At 38.5% G+C, this 17,601-nt stretch overlaps 1 protein-coding gene across 2 annotated transcripts in view; it reads right to left on the minus strand.

Annotated features, from left to right (window-relative positions):
- The window catches only part of RDX (radixin), an 88,565-nt gene that overhangs the window by 26,350 nt on the left and 44,614 nt on the right, over window positions 1–17,601 (minus strand). For both annotated transcript variants that reach the window (XM_036428298.2, XM_036428297.2), the window contains exons 10-14: window positions 11,849–11,979; window positions 7,773–7,933; window positions 6,993–7,085; window positions 4,419–4,661; window positions 2,889–3,049 (exon numbers count right to left, since the gene is read on the minus strand). In XM_036428298.2, coding sequence (XP_036284191.1) covers window positions 2,889–3,049; window positions 4,419–4,661; window positions 6,993–7,085; window positions 7,773–7,933; window positions 11,849–11,979 — 789 coding nt within the window. The remainder of the gene's footprint in view (window positions 1–2,888; window positions 3,050–4,418; window positions 4,662–6,992; window positions 7,086–7,772; window positions 7,934–11,848; window positions 11,980–17,601) is intronic.

Here is a 17,601-nt window from a genome sequence, read left to right on the forward strand (position 1 = left end):
GGCCTGCATGCTCGCTCAGTGGTTGAGTATCAACCTATGAATGAGGAGGTCACAGTTCAATTCCCAGTCAGGGCACATGCCTGAGCTGTGGTCTAGATCTTGTGTGGGGTGTGCAGGAGGCAGCTGATCAATGATTCTCTCATCACTGATGTTCCTCTCCCCCTCCCTCCCTCTCTCTCCCTCTCTCTCTCTCTTCTCCCTTCCTCTCTGAAATAAAAAAAAAAAAAATGTTTTTTAAGTATTGCTATAAACTGAGAAGACATTTTGGCTTTTCCTATTTTTACACTTACCTAACAATCTTGATTTCTATTATCAAAAGAATCTATTTATCAATTTAATTTTTCCACAGAATTAATAAGCACTATTATTTGCATATTAGAATAGGTATAATTTAGGGGAAAGTAACTCCATGAGGTTTTTGACATTTTTCCTAACCACTTTTCATTTTTAAGATGATAATTTTCAGGAAATATACAAGAAAAATCCATGTAAAATAACAACAGTGGACCTTAAAGGCATGAGCTTTTGTCACTTTATTGTTAACCAATGAATGTTATCCAAAATTATAGATGTAACTGTAACTTAATTGTACAACACAAAATTAGCTATTGGTAAAAGCCTGCTGGAATTTACCAAATACTCATTAATATATTTTTACATTGCTATATGAACATGTGCTCTCAATTGCTAATAATAAAAGTTATAATTGGTTTAATCACTATGAAAATCCATATCGCAAATAGTTTTTCCTGTTTAGAAAAATTCACACAGCTTTAAAAATGGATTAACTCCATTTGAATCCTAATCTACAAATAGATTATAAACAGCCAATATAACTGGTAATTTTTCAACACTGATATCAAACTCATGTAGCAATGGTAGTGCACAATATTCAAAATGGAAAAAAAATTAATAAAAATCCACGTTTCCCCGGGTCATGGCAATTGCTTTAAAGTTTTGGAGAAGCAAGGCCAGAAGGGTCACCAGCCTTCCTCTGTGTGCTGAGAGTAGAAACACTTTCCTCCACAGCGTTTTGAAGCATGTGCACAACCACTGTACAACAGTCACTTCAAGGTTAACCAGTTATATTTTGTCCTACAAAGTCAAAAAAATATATTAAATGCAACCTTTCCTTTTCATAATGTCTGCCCAGATTAATCCTTTTAAAGTCAGCAAAATAAAAAAAAGCATAAGAGATATTTTCAGACACAACTTGAATCTACTGTGCATGAAAATGTCTTAATAAAATGGCAATTCTAATAGATAAATGTCAATTTGAATGCATAATACCAAATAAAAAGTAGCTGAACCACACAGAGAAAAAAAGGCTTTCCTTATTTCCAAATCCAGATGTTTACACAATAAAGAAAATGTTAGAACATGTGAATGTTAGAACATCTTTCAAACTGGAAAGATTTCTTCTGAAGACATAATTGAACTTAGTATTGCCTAAATTATAGTTTCTAAAACAGGATTCACAAACCAAATTTAAGTACTCTTAATTAGAAACTGGGGGAAAAAAGCATAATGATTTAGGAACCAAATATGCTAAAATGATCATGTAACAATTATATCAAGAAATGAAGGTACAGAAACTCTTCAGATGATACAAGGCAACATCTCTCTTCATACACACACACACACACACACACACACACACACACACACACACACACACACACACCCCTCTTCAGACATACACCTCTCCAGGGAGATTGTATACCAGTGATTTTAATACAATTCAGAGTCCCACAATTCAGCTCAACAAAAAGGCAGCTAAAAATTTAGCACTCTACGATATTCTGAAGGAAAAGGGAATCTCAAACATGGTTGTTCGTGACTGAAAGTACTCCTGTGTTTATAAAACATTAGCTTGAACAACCAGTCGTTGCAGGTGCAGTCCTGAGGTAGTGTCACTGTCGCCTCGGGGGACTGATGTTTGCATATGCTGCCCTTGCAGGAAGGCCCAAGGTTTTTAATGATTATAATCAATTACCAGCAAGTGCGTATTTTCTTTTAGTAAATGCCTGTCTAAACTAATCTATGAGAGAGCAAAATGTTTTAAATCAGACACCTGTTATTCGCAGGTAGTATTTCACCAATGCACCCTCACAGGGCACCACAGCCTGTTATCCACACCTTTGTGAATTGGTAGGCAAAGAAAACCAAAGGACGACAGAAGATGAAACACCAATCAATTCAGCTATCAAAGATGGCTGTAAGTATCAAATACCCAATAACGTAATAAAACTGGGATTTAAAAAAATTAACCACCAGTTGCACCCTACAGTTAAACTTTCCTGTCCTTTCATAATTCACAGCCATCTTGTACACAATGTTCAGAAACTGTGTACCTGTGACTTACCCTCATTTTAAACACTGCCAATGATCTGTGTGGTGGCAGAATTATGGCTAGGGGGCATGGCAAGATATGAGAAGGGCACACTGAGAAAACATGATGAGAGAATGGGGAACTACATGCAGGTAAAATCTGAAAGGGGCAAGGGGAAAACCTAATCATTCAGTAAATCACTATCATCCTTTGAAATGTACATAGTGCTTAAATCACACCTACACATTTGTCAGACATGATAATTAGTGTTAACTTTCAACAGAAAAAAAAAAAAAATGGAAAATGCAAAATATGAATGGAGGTGATGAACACTGTTGTCCAGTCCCTGGCTCAAAACAAGAAGAAAAACAAGCATGATGTCACCCTGCCTTAATGCTGAAGAGCTCCCCTCAAATAGGTCTTTTAGCCACCACAGTCAAACGGGTGTAAGTGCTTTGGCAAGGTGGGATGCATTCCATCACATCTGCAAAGGCCTGCTTTTCTCTGTGGGTGGTTCAGCTTATGAAGAACACGTATGCAAAATAACAGCTCTCACATTGCTTCAAACTCATCAATACGTTGCTTTGTATTGCCTTGTCGAATCTGTCGCAGAGTCTTGTACTTATCACGGCCTGCTTTAACATTCTCAGCATGAAGAACATCATTCTGCGTTTTCTTAGTTTCATCTCTCGCTTGGGCTAATTCTGAACTTAATGCCTATGTTTAAAAATTAAAAAGTAGAAAGATTATTTTTCTTAGTTTTTAAAAACTTAAGGGAAAAAAAAGGCTTAAAGACAATATACACATAAGAAATCTGCTTTTTAGTACATTTAGCATTCAATTATGAAATCTTTAAAGTCCTTAAGTTTGTTTTACTTCTGGTAATCACAGAGGCCATGGTCAGGAAACAATACACATGGCCTTCCATTTCTACAGCCATGAACCATTATGATTTTGTGTATTAATCTAAATTTCCTTAACTTGCCCACAATACTTGAAATAACTACCAAAAGATTTAATGTAGCCATTACAAAATAATGTTACTATAAGATCTAAAATCTGTACCATGAGCAGAGATGGGTTTGGCTCAATGGATAGAGCGTCGGCTTGGGGACTGAAGGGTCCAGAGTTCGATTCCGGTCAAGGGCATGTACCTTGATTGCAGGCATATCCCCAGTGGGGGGTGTGTAAGAGGCAGCTGATTGATGACTCTCTCTCATCGATGTTTCTAACTCTCTATCTCTTTCCCTTCCTCTCTGTACAAAATCAATAAAATAAAATATATTTTAAAAAATAAATAAAATAAAATGAGCTTTGTCCAAAAATCTTAATATATTTATTACAATAATCACCCTATTCTCTTTTCTTTAACATCTGAAGATTTCACCAATTAAAAAATTATAGAACTTAATGAGAAAGAAGTCTAGAAATATTAAAATTCCCTATTTTGATCTAATTATGATTAGATCAATAAGTAAATAATTCAGATTATGTAATGCCATACAGGTAATTTATTACATTACTGCTTTTTAATATACTAATATACTTCATTTAAAAATTAAATTCATTTGTTTTTTCAACACAGCATTAAATATTTTCTACCTTTAAACATGGGTAAACCTAGAATAACTGCTTGGCTGGCACAGCTCAGTGGATGAGCCTCAACCTATGAACCAGAAGTCACGATTCCTGGTCAGGGCACATGCCCTGTTTACGGGCTTGATCCCCAGTGTGGGGTGTGCAGGAGGCAGCCGATCAATGGTTCTCTCTCGTCACTGATGTTTCTCTCTCTCCCTCCCTCTTCCTTCCTCGCTGAAATAAAAAGTATATTACCAACAACAACAAAAAAGAATAACTTACTAGTTAAGGACTGATCACACAAGGTAACAAACATTTGCTAATGGAGTCATATAACCAAAGAAATGATTGATGTGCCTGTAGGCCAAGCACCCACAAATCAATCACAAGGCCAGCTAGTGTTAAAGCTTCCAAAAATCAAATATTCCTTTTTAGTAACTTTGTCTTGATAAATGAGGAAAATGATAACTGTATTTTAAATATGTATACAACTGCAAATTTTAAATACCTGCAGTTGCTTCTTAACACGCTCATTTTTCTGTGTTTCTGTTACACGCTCCTCCTCACTTCTATGGTTCATGACCCCATCACTCGATAACTCGGCACTAGCCTCAGCATTATTCTCATCATGTTCATCATGTTCATTTTCTGTTGGAGGAATGACTGGTGGTGGTGGAGGTGGAGGGGGGCCAGACATCACACTTTTTAACTCTTCTTTGGTCTTTTCCAAGTCTTCCTGGGCTGCATAAGCCTGAATAAAAATAAGCATATTGGTAACTTTAAAAATCAGTAACTTAAAAAATAAAAATAAAAATCAAGGAAATCTTCCTAACAGAAACTATTTTTCAAATAATGAAAATAGGCCCTATTGATGAAAATTCTGTTTTTAGTGAAGAATGCTAACAGGTAGAAGTGACAAATTTTTTTAAAAACGTTACTTTGGAAACCCTAATAAAATTATTGGTTCTGGCAAGGTTTATTGCTGCTAAAATTGTTTTGTAAATGGTTGATGAGATAGTAGTATAATGCCAAAGAATGCCACATTTAATAGTAGCCAAGATAAGAAAGCAACCTGGGTGTCCACTGATTAAAAAAGGATTAAAGAAAGTATGGTAGCTACACGCAGACACACACACACAGAGAATGGAATATTCTTCAGTCATAAAAAAGAAGGAAATTTTGCCACTTGTAACATCATGGATGGATCTTGAGGGCATTATGCCAAGTAAAATAAGTCAGACAGAGACAGACAAATATCATATGATTTCACCAATTTCTGGAATGTTCAGGGAGAGAGAGATGGTGATGGAACATAATAAAATAAAGAAAAAATAAATGAACAAGAAAAAAAAAACTCACAAAAAAACACTGAGCTTATGAATACAGAGAACAGACTAGTGGTTACTAGAGGCAGAGTTGGGCAAAATATGCAAAAAGTACAAACTCCCAGCTGTAAAATAAGTCACGGGATGTAATGTACAGCATGATAACTTTAATTAATAATACTGTTCTGCATATTTGAAAGTCGCTGAGTTAACTTAAAAATTTTTAATACAAAGGAAAAAATTTGTAGTTATGTATCGAATATGTTGGCTTATTGTGGTGATCATTTCACAATGTATACAAATATGAATTTTTATGATGTATATCTAAAACTAATATAAATTATAACTAAATTAAAAAATTTTGTTGAATAGTCTAATATTAGATGAGATGAAAACTGACTAAAATAGTCTATAAAGTATGACCTCACTCTGAACATATACGTGTGACACACATATGCCCCAGGATGTTATTTTTTAAGTTTATTGTCTCTATAAAATTCTAATAAAAAAGTGTAACAGGTAGATTAAGAGTTTTATTCCTTTTGTACAATTTTATATATAATTCTTAATATATGAAAAACTTTCCTATAAAATTTAAACTGCAATAAAGAAAATATAAGAATGAAGAAAACCATATTCATTTTATTGTAGAAAAGTAATAAGTATACATTTAAGAATTAATGTTATGTAAAGTTTGAATTAAGCTCTCATTACCTTATATTTCCCACTTCTCCAACTATAGCCTTAGTTTTCACTTTTGTGCAATTTCAGACAATAGTGGCTTCAAACAAATTCCCCCCTCCTCACACACACACACACACACACAAAAATCTCAGTATCATCTTCACTGCATCCCTCTACTTCCACTTTATAATCAATCATCTGGTTGCCATGCCCTTTTGAATCCACCACAAAACATCTCACAATTCCTGTTCTTTAATCTCATGGCCACATCATTAGTTTGGGTCTTAGTTCTATAGTAATCCTACTCACTATCTCAATCCATCCTTCACACTGACTGCCAACCTAATTTTATAAAACTATTAGTAGCCCTGCGCACGATCCATGCAGGAGCAGCTCGCTGCCGCTTGTCTCAGCTGGCCACCCCCCTGCCCACTACTGCTGGTAGCTCTCCCTGCTCTTAGTTTGCTGCCTCGCCCTCCTGCAGCTCTCCACCACTTGTAGAAGACTGGTCACGTTATGGTGAAATGGATAATTAGCATATTCCTCTCTTATTATATAGGATACGTGATCATGTTACAATCCTGTTTTAAAATCTTTGGAACTCAACATCTACAGGTATTCCCATCATCTTGCCTCAGCAGAGCATTTATATAAAGCCTTTCACAACTTAATTTCCAACCACCTCTCCCAAGTTTTCTGAGTTGCTTGATCACTGACTATCCTCAAATCTGTTGTATACTTTCATCCTTCTTACACTCATTCATTTTTCTCTGTCTGGAATGACTTTCTCTTCAGTCCTCTAACCATTTCCAATCTTTTCTACCCCAAAATTGAATTTATTATTCAAGATCCAACTTAAACTTAGGTTTCCTCAACACCTGCCTCATTCACTGCTCCTGTGTTTCCAAAGTACTTAGCTTACCACAATAGATTAATATTTACTACAATACACACAGGTATCTTTCACCTCTAAATTGTAACAGTATCCTATTATTCACCTCTATAAAATCAGTAGATTGCTAAGTAAAAGTAAGTATTCAATAAATGATAGTAATGAACAAATAAATGATTACTTTTTGTTGCCACTCATTAGCTTCCTCTTCCTTTTTCTTCTTGGCTACTTCTAGCAGTGTAATCCTGGCAGTGAATTCAGCAAGCTCTGCTGCCTAAAATAAACAATATAATTACCCAAACTAAAAAGCAATATATTTTCAATAATTCATATTAAGTCAACAAAGCTTACAGGAACATGATTGGGCTGTTTTATGTTTTCCTAGTCTTGCATTTAAAAAAAAGGTAATTATTTCTTTAAGATCATAACTATCTTACTCACAGTAGATCTAATAAGGAGAAAAGTTAAAAGAATTTTTATTATTCTACAGACAAGAACTTAATCATGTTTCAGGACCAGAAATTCAAAATGTGCAACTTAGGAGCTATTTTTTAACTTTCAACAATAAAGTATTTGCTAAAGCCTACAAAAGAAAAAATTGTATTTATTTAAATCTATGATCTTCTAAGTGTCATGCCTATTCCTTATTATTTGCAAATCCACTAACAAAAACTCCATCAATACGGCCTTCAGTTATCTTATAGGAACTACAATACATCATCAATTTATCTAAAGCAAAACATGCAGTGGCTTATGTGAGGTTTAAGGTGAATCACAATCTTTTGTTAGCAATAGGCTTCATTTATATTTTATTCTGTTCCATCTGTAGGTTTATTTCCACCCTTTGTTAAGTTACTTGTATCTTTAGTTTGCTTTCCAGAAGCCATAATAATATACTTAGTTTTACAAGGTTCATTCCTGCATTTTTCTTTTTCTCTGAGATGGAGCGCAGGCTCCTTACCAGCTGCTCTTGATTCTTCATCTGGTCTGCGGCTTGTTTTGCTATAGCTGACTTGGCCTCTTCAGCGGCACGACGCTCCTTTTCGAGCCTTTCTGCCTCTTCTTTTGCTCGTTTTCGTTCCTGCTCTAATTCCAGAGCTTTTCGAGTCTGTTCTTCTAGTTCTGTAAATATACGCAAGCCCCACCGCAACAAGTTAATTCCAATTATACTCAGTTATCAAAAGAAGTCAAAATAGCAGCAAGGAATCTAATCTGTATAATTTTCTTAAAATTATCACACTTGCAAAAGAACATATACTTCATTTTTAACTTACCAAGGCGACTAGTAATTTTTTAAAAAATCTACAATTTTAAAATTCTAACAAAGAAATGAAAATCTGCACAACTGTGTGTTTTTTTTTAAATACTCTTTCCAGCCCTAGCTGGTTTGGCAGTAGATAAGAGTATTGGCCTGTGGACTGAAGTGTCCCAGGTCAAGGTCATGTACCTCCTTTGCAGGTTACCCGGCCCTGGCTGGGGTGCGTGCAGGAAGCAACAAATTGATGTCTCTCTCTCACATCAATGTTTCTGTCTCTCCCTTTCCCTTCCACTCTCTCTAAAAATCTATGAAAAAATATCCTCAGGTGAGAATTAACCCAAATAATAATAATAATCTTTCCAAAGCTTTTCTTTTAATGTTTAACTCATTGGGTGGCATTGGTTAATAAAACCATATAGGTGTCACATGTACAATTCTACACTACATTATCTATATACTAAAGGCCCAGTGCATGAGAATTCATGCACTAGATGGGGGGTCCCTCAGCCCAGCCTGCCCCCTCTCACAGTTCAGGAGCCCTTAGGGGCGGGAGGCGACCAGGCAATCAGGGGAAGGTGACACCCCCATCACACCTCTACTGCTGCCACTGCCGGCAGCATAAGCCTCAGGTGGCCCTGGGCAGCCGTGCAGCCGCCATCTGAGGTTTGCCTGCGCCTCAGGCCAGCCCTGGCAGCTGGGGGGCTGAGTGGACTTGTATTGTGCATCAAGTCTCCTTCCATCACCATTTATTCCGTCCTTTGCCCTTTACCTAGCAATGGTGATAGAGGTGGAGCAGAACACAGAGCAGGAGGCCAGCAGGGATCTACCAGGCTGAGAAGACAGATTTTATTTAGACTTTGGGGATGCCAAGGCAGCCAAAGCTTGAGATGACAAGATCCTGAAGAGGAGTGAATAGAAAAGTCCCCAAATCTGCTTGCTACTTCCCTTAAGATGTTTGCCAACTCCTAAAATACACACATATGGCTAAGATACTGCTAAACAAGAAAAAGGCAGCTGTAAGGCTAAACAGCTGAGCAAATAGATCATCACTCTCTTGCAACTGTGGAATCAAAGGTTGGAGTTCAGATAGAAAGACCCTCACAAGTAAGCAGTCTTTCAGATGGCACCCCCAAAGGACTACAGACCAGAGAGACCAACCTAACAAAGCCTGAGAACCAGTTCAACTCCATCGAGATAATCTGCACATATTCTGCCAAGCAAAGGAAAATTTAAGTCTCTATAAAGAAAATAACATAGCCCAGTCTCATACACAATGGTAGGCATTCAACCAAAATTACCAAGCATACCAAGACATGGGACCGAAAAGACAGACTCTAGACGAGGTCCATAGATTATCCAGGACCATAACGGACTAGAGGACTGGCGCAGGGATTCGTGCACCGGTGGGGTCCCTTCACCTGGTCTGTGCCCTCTCACAATCCAGGGCCCCTTGGGGGATGTCCGAGGTTAGGTGCATGGTTTCACCCAACAGATGATCATGGATTCCCCACAGGCCAGGCCAAGGGACCCCACCAGAGCACAAATCCCCTTCCCACTTCCCTCTGAGATTCATCAGTCTGTTCCATGTTTCCATGCCTGTACGTTGAGTGTCTGTCCCCTGGATGTCAGTGCATGTCATAGCTACTGGAGTTAGCAAATAAGGACATTACAATAATTCCAATGACTATCTAAGAGAGCTGGGAAAAAAGAGCATGAGGAAAACATCCAAGTTCAGAGGAGCTGAACTTGGATGTTGAATTGAGCCCAAAACACTGGGAATTGAGCCCAAAACCCAGGCATGTGCCCTGACCAGGAATCAAAACTGTAACCTCCTTGTTCACAGGTTGATAATCACTGAGCCACCCCAAGTGGGCTATTCCAGGGTTTTTACAGCATTCTTCCTCTAAAGTATTGCTTATACAATTCACATGGCACTTAGCATTCATACCTCACTTTGTTAATATTGTTTTATCTGACAACCAGACTCTCATAGACACTATGCATTTGCATTCCTAAAATGCAACAAAAAACAGGCACTTCATAAATGTCTGTTTTAATTAATGAAAAAGGCACCTAACAAGGCAGAAACAACATGGAGCTGGAATTCAGAAAACAAGTTCTGCCCTTGTGCTGTGGCCTGTGAACAAGTCACTGCTTCCTCTGGACTTTTAACTAAATAGTTCCTAGGTCTTCTAGCTCTAAGAAGTGAGGCTTCTAATGAGTTATGTTTTTTTTCCCTTAGAAATTATTTATCATCTCTTAGAAATTGGGATGCTCAACCAGTTTGTGGATTTATAGTAATCTTTGTGACTTCCTTCTCTAGATACCCATTTGCAAATTACTAATGCACTGCTCAAGAGAACTCCCCACTATGGGAGGCTGGTGTAAGGAAAGAAAATTAATTTTATTCAATGTTATTCTATCTAATAAAAGAGTAATAAGCAAATTGACTGTACCTCTGCTACACCCACAAGCCATGCCCACCAGCCAATCAGGAGTGAATATGCAAATAAACCCAATCAAGATGGCTGCGGCCACAGAGAGCATGAGGGAGGTTTGTGTTTCCCTGGCAGTGGAGGAAGCCAAGCTTTCCACCTGCCCTTCCCGTCCAGGCCTCCATTTAATGCTACAAAGTTTCAATGATAGAAGATAAGTAAATCCTAACAAAAATGGCAACAGCCACGAAGCTGGAGAGATCGGGAGGCTTGAGTTGCCCCAGGAGATGGAGGAAGCCAAGCTTTCCGCACACCCTGGCCTGCCCAGGCCTCCACTCAAGGCTACAAAGTTTCAAGGGCGGGCAGAAAGCTGTTTGCCCCTAATTGCCACCCCTGCAAGACTGGTCACCCACAACTGCTCTCCCTCTCCAGGTCTGTGTTCCCCCCAACTGCCCTTGCCTACAGACCCGGTCGCCCCTAACTTGGGTCCCAGATTGAAGAGGGTGCAGGCTGAGCTGACATACACCCCCTACCCCCGTGCATGAATTTTGTGCACCGGACCTCTAGTTATTTAACAAACCTTAAATAGAATAATATACTTTTCTAAGAGAACTAATTTCCAAGAGAACTAATGGCTGATTCTATGAATTGTCAGGAAAGCAGGCATTAATTCTCGTTTTATAAAGTGTAGATTTTGAGCCCAAGATATTGCTCCTTAGTAAGGAAGCAAACATCTTTTTTCAACACCATTTTTCTTTTGTCTTCCTATTTATTGTTTTGAAAATAGTAAATCCTAGAGTTATTTACTAAAAACAACTCTCTCCAAATCCAATCTAACCTTTTTATACACTGGAGTATTTTTTAAATTTTTATTTATTGATATTGAAAAACAATTGATTTGTTGTTCTGTTTATTTATGCTTTCATTGGTTGATTCATATGTGCCCTGATCAGGACTCAAACCCACACTCTCGACATATCAGGACAACTCTCTAACCAACTGAATTACTCAGTCAGAGTCTAAACTGCAGAATTTTGTCAAATCTAAATTAGAGACTGAGTTCCAAAAGAGTTTACAGTCAGAATAGCTTAAAAATGCCTTAAATTACTTAGGTGTCTTACAGTATTTAAATTTCCATAAAGTACTGCATAAATTCTTTTGTTTAAATGCTAGGAAGTATTGAACATGTGTCCTTATTTATAAGAAACCCTGGATAAGAGAAACAAATTAATATGCATAGTTATTTACAATATAGAGTAATAGTACACTTGAAAATACTTAAGTATTACCATACCTAACAAAAAAGCAACAATTTTGAATCTAATGTCAAAAAGCAACTTTTACCTTTCTGGGCTTTCATTGTCTGTTCTTCAATTTGCCTTAGACGTTCCATTAGCTCTTCCTTTTCACGTTCTATTTTTTCCTTCTCCTTTTCTGCTATTTCTCTTTTCTTCTTTTCATTCTCTAATTGTGCCCTTAAAAAGAATTGAAATTGCTTTGTTACAAATTAATAACTAGAAATATTCACATGAAGCCTAAGTACTGTGAATCAAATAAGAAGAAACTACAAAATGGCAAAGTAGGTAAATGAGGTATTAGCTTTCTCCTACAACCACATCAAAATCACAACAAAAATAAACGACAACCATCATTCAAAACAACCCGATAGCTGGCTGAATAGAAGTCTTACAACTAGAGAAGTGAAGAAAATACATCGAGACTAGTAGGAGGGGCACAGGTGTGGAAGAGGCTGGTCTGATACCCACGTGTAGAATTTTTTAAATTGGGAAGAAACTGTTGGCTGCAGAGGCCTTCCATGGGGAGCAAGGAGTCCCAGCCCCACACCAGACTCCCAGTTCAGGGTTCCAGAGCTGGAAAGAGAAGTCCATGTAACTTTAGGCTATAAAAACCAGCAAGGTTTGTGGATGAATGATACAGAGGCTAATGGAGTCCCAGGCAGTTCCTCTTAAAGGGCCAGTGCACAAAATTACTTAAGACTTGTTCTCTCTAAGCTCCTGAACTGGGGTAGTGACTTGTGGGGGATCAGGGACATATAGGAAGAAACTGAATTGTCTGGCATCAGAGCAAGAACTAAGGGGCAGCATTTTCCTAGACAGAGGTGTTCACAGGCATCATTATTCTTATGCTGAGATGTCCCTCTTCGGAAAGCTGACTGGCGGTGCCATATCTGAGTCTCTATCCACCTGATTCACACTGTTCCCTCTGCCCTGGAGATTCCCTAGTGAAAGAAATAGACTTACAAGTCCAGGAAGCATAGAGTCCCAAACAAGAGGAACCCAAAGAGGCCCACACCAAGACACATCATAATTAAAATACCAAAAGTTAAAGACAAAGATTGAATCTTAAAAGCAGCAAGAGAAAAGCAGTTAGTTACCTACAAGGAGCACCCTATGACCATTAGCTTATTTCTCAACAGAAACTTTGCAGGCCAGAAGTGGCAAGAAATATTCAAAGAGATGAAAAGCAAAGACCTGCAACCAAGATTACTCTACCAATCAAAGCTATCATTTAGAATTGAAGGTCAGATAAAGAGCTTCATGAAAAAAAAAAAAAAAAAAAAAAAAAAAAAGCTTAAGAAGAAGAAAGGGTGAAAAAGATAAAAAACAAAAATAATAAAATGCCAATAAATATATATCTACCAACAATTAAATCAAAATAAAGGAACAAGGAATCTACTGAACAAAATAAACTGATGAACAGAACCAGAGGTATGGAAACATGGACCAGATTGACAAATTTCACAAGGAATGGGGGGTGAGGATGGGGAATGGTAGAAGAGATTAACTGAAGAACTTATAAACATATATGCGTTATGTATTATCTATGGACACACACAATAGGGTGGTAAAAGCCAGGGGTGGGACAGGAACTAGGTGAAGGGGGACAATAGGGGAAATTGGAGGACATCTATAATACTCTCAATAATGAAGATTTTTTTTAAAAAGAAACTACAGCATGAATATTATGTCTTCATTATATTCAGCTGTGTTCAAAACAGCATATTGTTAAAAATAAATGCACTGCCAACATGGCTCAGTGGTTAAGTGTTGATCTTTGAACCAGGAGATCAAGGTTCAATTCCTGGTCAGGGCACATCCCCAGAGTGAGAATGCAGGAGGTAGCTAATCAATGATTCTCTCTCATCATCTCTCCCTTTCTGAAATCAATGAAAATATAAACAAACAAACAATAAAAGGAGCTCTTACCCTAAAAAAAAATAAAATAAAATAAAAATCCACTAGCCACTTTGGCTCAGTGGATAGAGATTGGAACACAGACTGAAGGGTCCCAGGTTTGATTCTGGTCAGGGACATGTAATTTGGTTGCAGGCTGTTGCCCTGGTCAGGAGCATGCAGGAGGCAACCAATCAATGTGTCTTTCTCTCACATAGATGTTTTCTCTGTCTCTCCCTCTCCCTTTATAAAAATCAATGAAAAAAATATTCTTGGATAAGGATTTAAAATAAAAACACAGGAGTACCCCGTTACATTCACATATACTAAATTATAATGTGTTTCTTAATGTGGGATCACAATAAATATAGTTAATCACTATTTTTAAAATATTAAAAACAGCCATTTTAGAGATTCAAAGGACAGATTTTCAAAACTGGTAGGAAAGTAAAAATGTCAAGTGCATCACTTGTATGCACAGCATCTTTTTTAATGCAAACTCGTATGGAGAAAAAGGAAGTAGACTTGGAAGTAGACTTATCACTTGCATACTCCATGAACTTTGACAATAAATTAGAGGTCAGCACAAAAGGAGTTAACTGCACAAAAGGAATTAAATGCCAAAAAATTATTTATTTAGTTTATTAGCAGGAAGTTGAAGGAAACACACAAGGCTGTTTTATTTTATTTTATTTTTATATATTTTTTTATTGATTTTTTACAGAGAGGAAGGGAGAGAGATAGAGAGCCAGAAACGTCGATGAAAGACAAACATGGACCAGCCACCTCCTGCACATCTCGGGGATGTGCCCGCAGCCAACATACATGCCCTTGACCTGAATCGAACCCGGGACCTTTCAGTCCGCAGACCAATGCTCTACCACTGAGCCAAACCAGTTTCGGCGGCTGTTTTATTTTAAACAGTAAAATACTGGGAGAGCACCAATTTTCAATCATTAACAATAAATTAATGCAAGATTAATTTCTACAGTAGATTCAATTCATGTTTAGATATAAGATGACAAATTGGTTCTGTCTCCTGTTAAAATTCCATTAGAATGAAAGCAGGTATCTACTGCCAATTTTAAAAGGTCATGAAAGCTAGGTGGAAAAAACAGCCTCCTTCATTTAGTTGCATCTGCCATGAACCTAATGAGACAGTTCCTTTTAAGTACAGTCAAATTTACTCACTGATCATCTACAAAGAACCCACAATGGTTCTGTATGCTGAGGGCCAGAAATATAAAGATAAATAAGAATTAGGTGAGATGTTATATTAATCATCAAGAATATTACCATTTAATAAGTATAATCAATATTCAATATCACCATTACTTTAATAAAAGTAATTTTCTTTAAAGATGAATTATATTTTCATTTCTCAAACTTATCTGAATATGTCAAAATACTCCCCCCAAAAAGACATCACTGCCATCTGATGTCATTCTGAATGCCGGGCACAAAGCCATGTAGTTTCTCAACTTTCAGTCTCTGATAATGTTATCAGTAGTTTCAACAGTTTTTTTTACCTTACCCTGTAAAACCCAAGTTTAAAAAACCAAATCTCAAGACCTAATGGCTACAATAATATTCCATTAATTCTTGGGTGCTGGTTTCATTTAGTTTTTCCCTATTGACATTTAATTCATTCTTCTTCAAGAATAGAGGTAAGGAGATATGAAAGAAGAAAAGAAAAGAATGAAGATAACTTGGCCACTAACAAGTTAGGGAGTGGGAGGACTAGTCTTTGTACCAAACATAGAATAAATGTGCAGCAGATATTTCATCCTATCTATGGAAGAGGGAATTTGCTAATTGACCCCACGCCACTGTCAATATGGTGGTGCCCAAAGCCAATAGGGAGGGAAAATACTAATTGACTGCCATGCCCTCAAAGATGATGGCACCCACAGCCACAAGATGGAGGCACACAGTCCCGTCAGCATCCCCAATAGCCCAGGGCCGGCCTGAGGCACAGGCAAGCCTCAGTTGGCTGCTGTCCAGCCGCCCAGGCCAGCCCCAGGCATAGGCAAGCCTTGGATGGCGACTGCCCAGCCACACAGGGCCGCCTGAAGCTCAGGTAACCAGGGCCAGCCGAGGCTTGTGCTGCTGGCTGTGGCAGCAGCAGAGGTGTGAGGGGTGTCGCCTTCCCCTGATCGCTAGGTCGCCTCCTACCCCAGAGGTCTCCCAGACTGAGAGAGTGGGCAGGCCAGGCTGAGGGATGCCCCCTCCAGTGCATGAATTTTCATGACCTTGGCCTCTAGTTGATTATAATATTTATAACATACAGTTTACTCTGTTGCTTTTTTATGAAGCTTATGTCTCACATCTTATAAGAATTCTCCTGACTATAGACATCACTAACACTGTATTCAATTAAACAAATGCCTTAGGCTCTCTACATCTCTTAGTTATACCTAGTTTTGCAGTCTGTCTTATATCCCTCATGAAACAGAAGAGTTTGCAATGTTCAACTGGGAGGACCAAGCAGGTATATTCACTGGCCCGTACGCAAGCCATGCATATTGTCATCTCTACATGTTTGCTTATGTTGGCTTCCTCTTCTGAAAGTACCCTAACACTCAACTCTATTTATAAGTTTAAAGCCTTAATAAAGTCCCAATTTCCCCATGAAGCTTCTTGTGTAGTGATGTAAATCTAAATCACAGATAAATATTTTTGATTAGAGTTTATGTTTGAAAACCCAGTTTTTCTATTTCAAGAATATAAATAACATTAATAAACTACAATTCTCTGTACTAACATATAAAAAATATTTTAGAATACCTTACTTTTTAAAGACTATCGGATGGATCCAATTACAGTTTTAACTAAAGATTAAAAACTAACATAAAACGTCTATTCAGAAGGTAGATAAGATGATTTGGCAACAAATTAGGGAGTGGGAGGGTGAGTCTTTGTACCAACAATAAAATAAATGTGCAGCAGATATTTTATCCTATCTATTGAAGAGGGGATTTGCTAATTGACCCCACACCGCTATTATCCTACCTAATAAAAGAGTAATATGCAAATTAACCATCACTCCACCACACACAAGCCACGCCCACCAGCCAATCAGAGCAAATATGTAAATAAACCCAATCAGAATGGCTTTGGCCACAGAGAGCAGGAGGGAGGCTTGGGTTTCCCAGGCAATTGAAAAAGCCAAGCTTTCCAACTGCCCTAGGAGGCCTATGCCTCCACTTCAGGCTACAAAGTTTCAATTATAGAAGGTAAACAAATCCAAACAGAAATGGTGGCAGCCACAGAGCGAGTAGGAGGCTTGGCTCCACTCCAGGCTACAAAGTTTCAATTGTAGAAGGTAAATAAATTCCAGATACCAGGGCATCCACTTGGGTCGCCAGGGGGCATGGCTGGCCTGCAAAACACCACAGGCCCCTTGCTCAAGCTGCCCCACGCCCCAAAGGCAACCCTTCAGGGAAAACCAGCTGGCCCCACCCATGCACCAGGCCTCTATCCTTTCTAATGAAAGAGTAATATGCAGATTGACCAACACTCCAACACACAAGATGGCTGTCCCCATTTGGTCAAAGATCCTGCCTCCATGTGTACACAAGATGGCCACCACAAGATGGCCACCAGGGGAGGGCAGTTGGGAGGCACCAGGCCTGCAAGGGAGGGCAGATGAGAGGGACCAGGCCTGCAAAGAAGGCAGTTGGAAGCGATCAACCCTGCAGGGGAGGGCAGTTAGGAGTGACCAGGCCGGCAGAAGATGGAAATTGGGGGCAAACAGGCTCGCATGGAAGCAGTTAGACATCAATCAGGCTGGCATGGGAGTAGTTACGGGGTGATCAGGCTAGCAGGCAGAAGTGGTTAGGGGCAATCAGGAAGGCAGGCAGGCGAGCAGTTAGGACCCAGCAGTCCTGGATTGTGAGAGGG

This window comes from Pipistrellus kuhlii, unplaced genomic scaffold (assembly GCF_014108245.1).
Source record: "Pipistrellus kuhlii isolate mPipKuh1 unplaced genomic scaffold, mPipKuh1.p scaffold_m20_p_9, whole genome shotgun sequence".
Taxonomy (NCBI): domain Eukaryota; kingdom Metazoa; phylum Chordata; class Mammalia; order Chiroptera; family Vespertilionidae; genus Pipistrellus; species Pipistrellus kuhlii.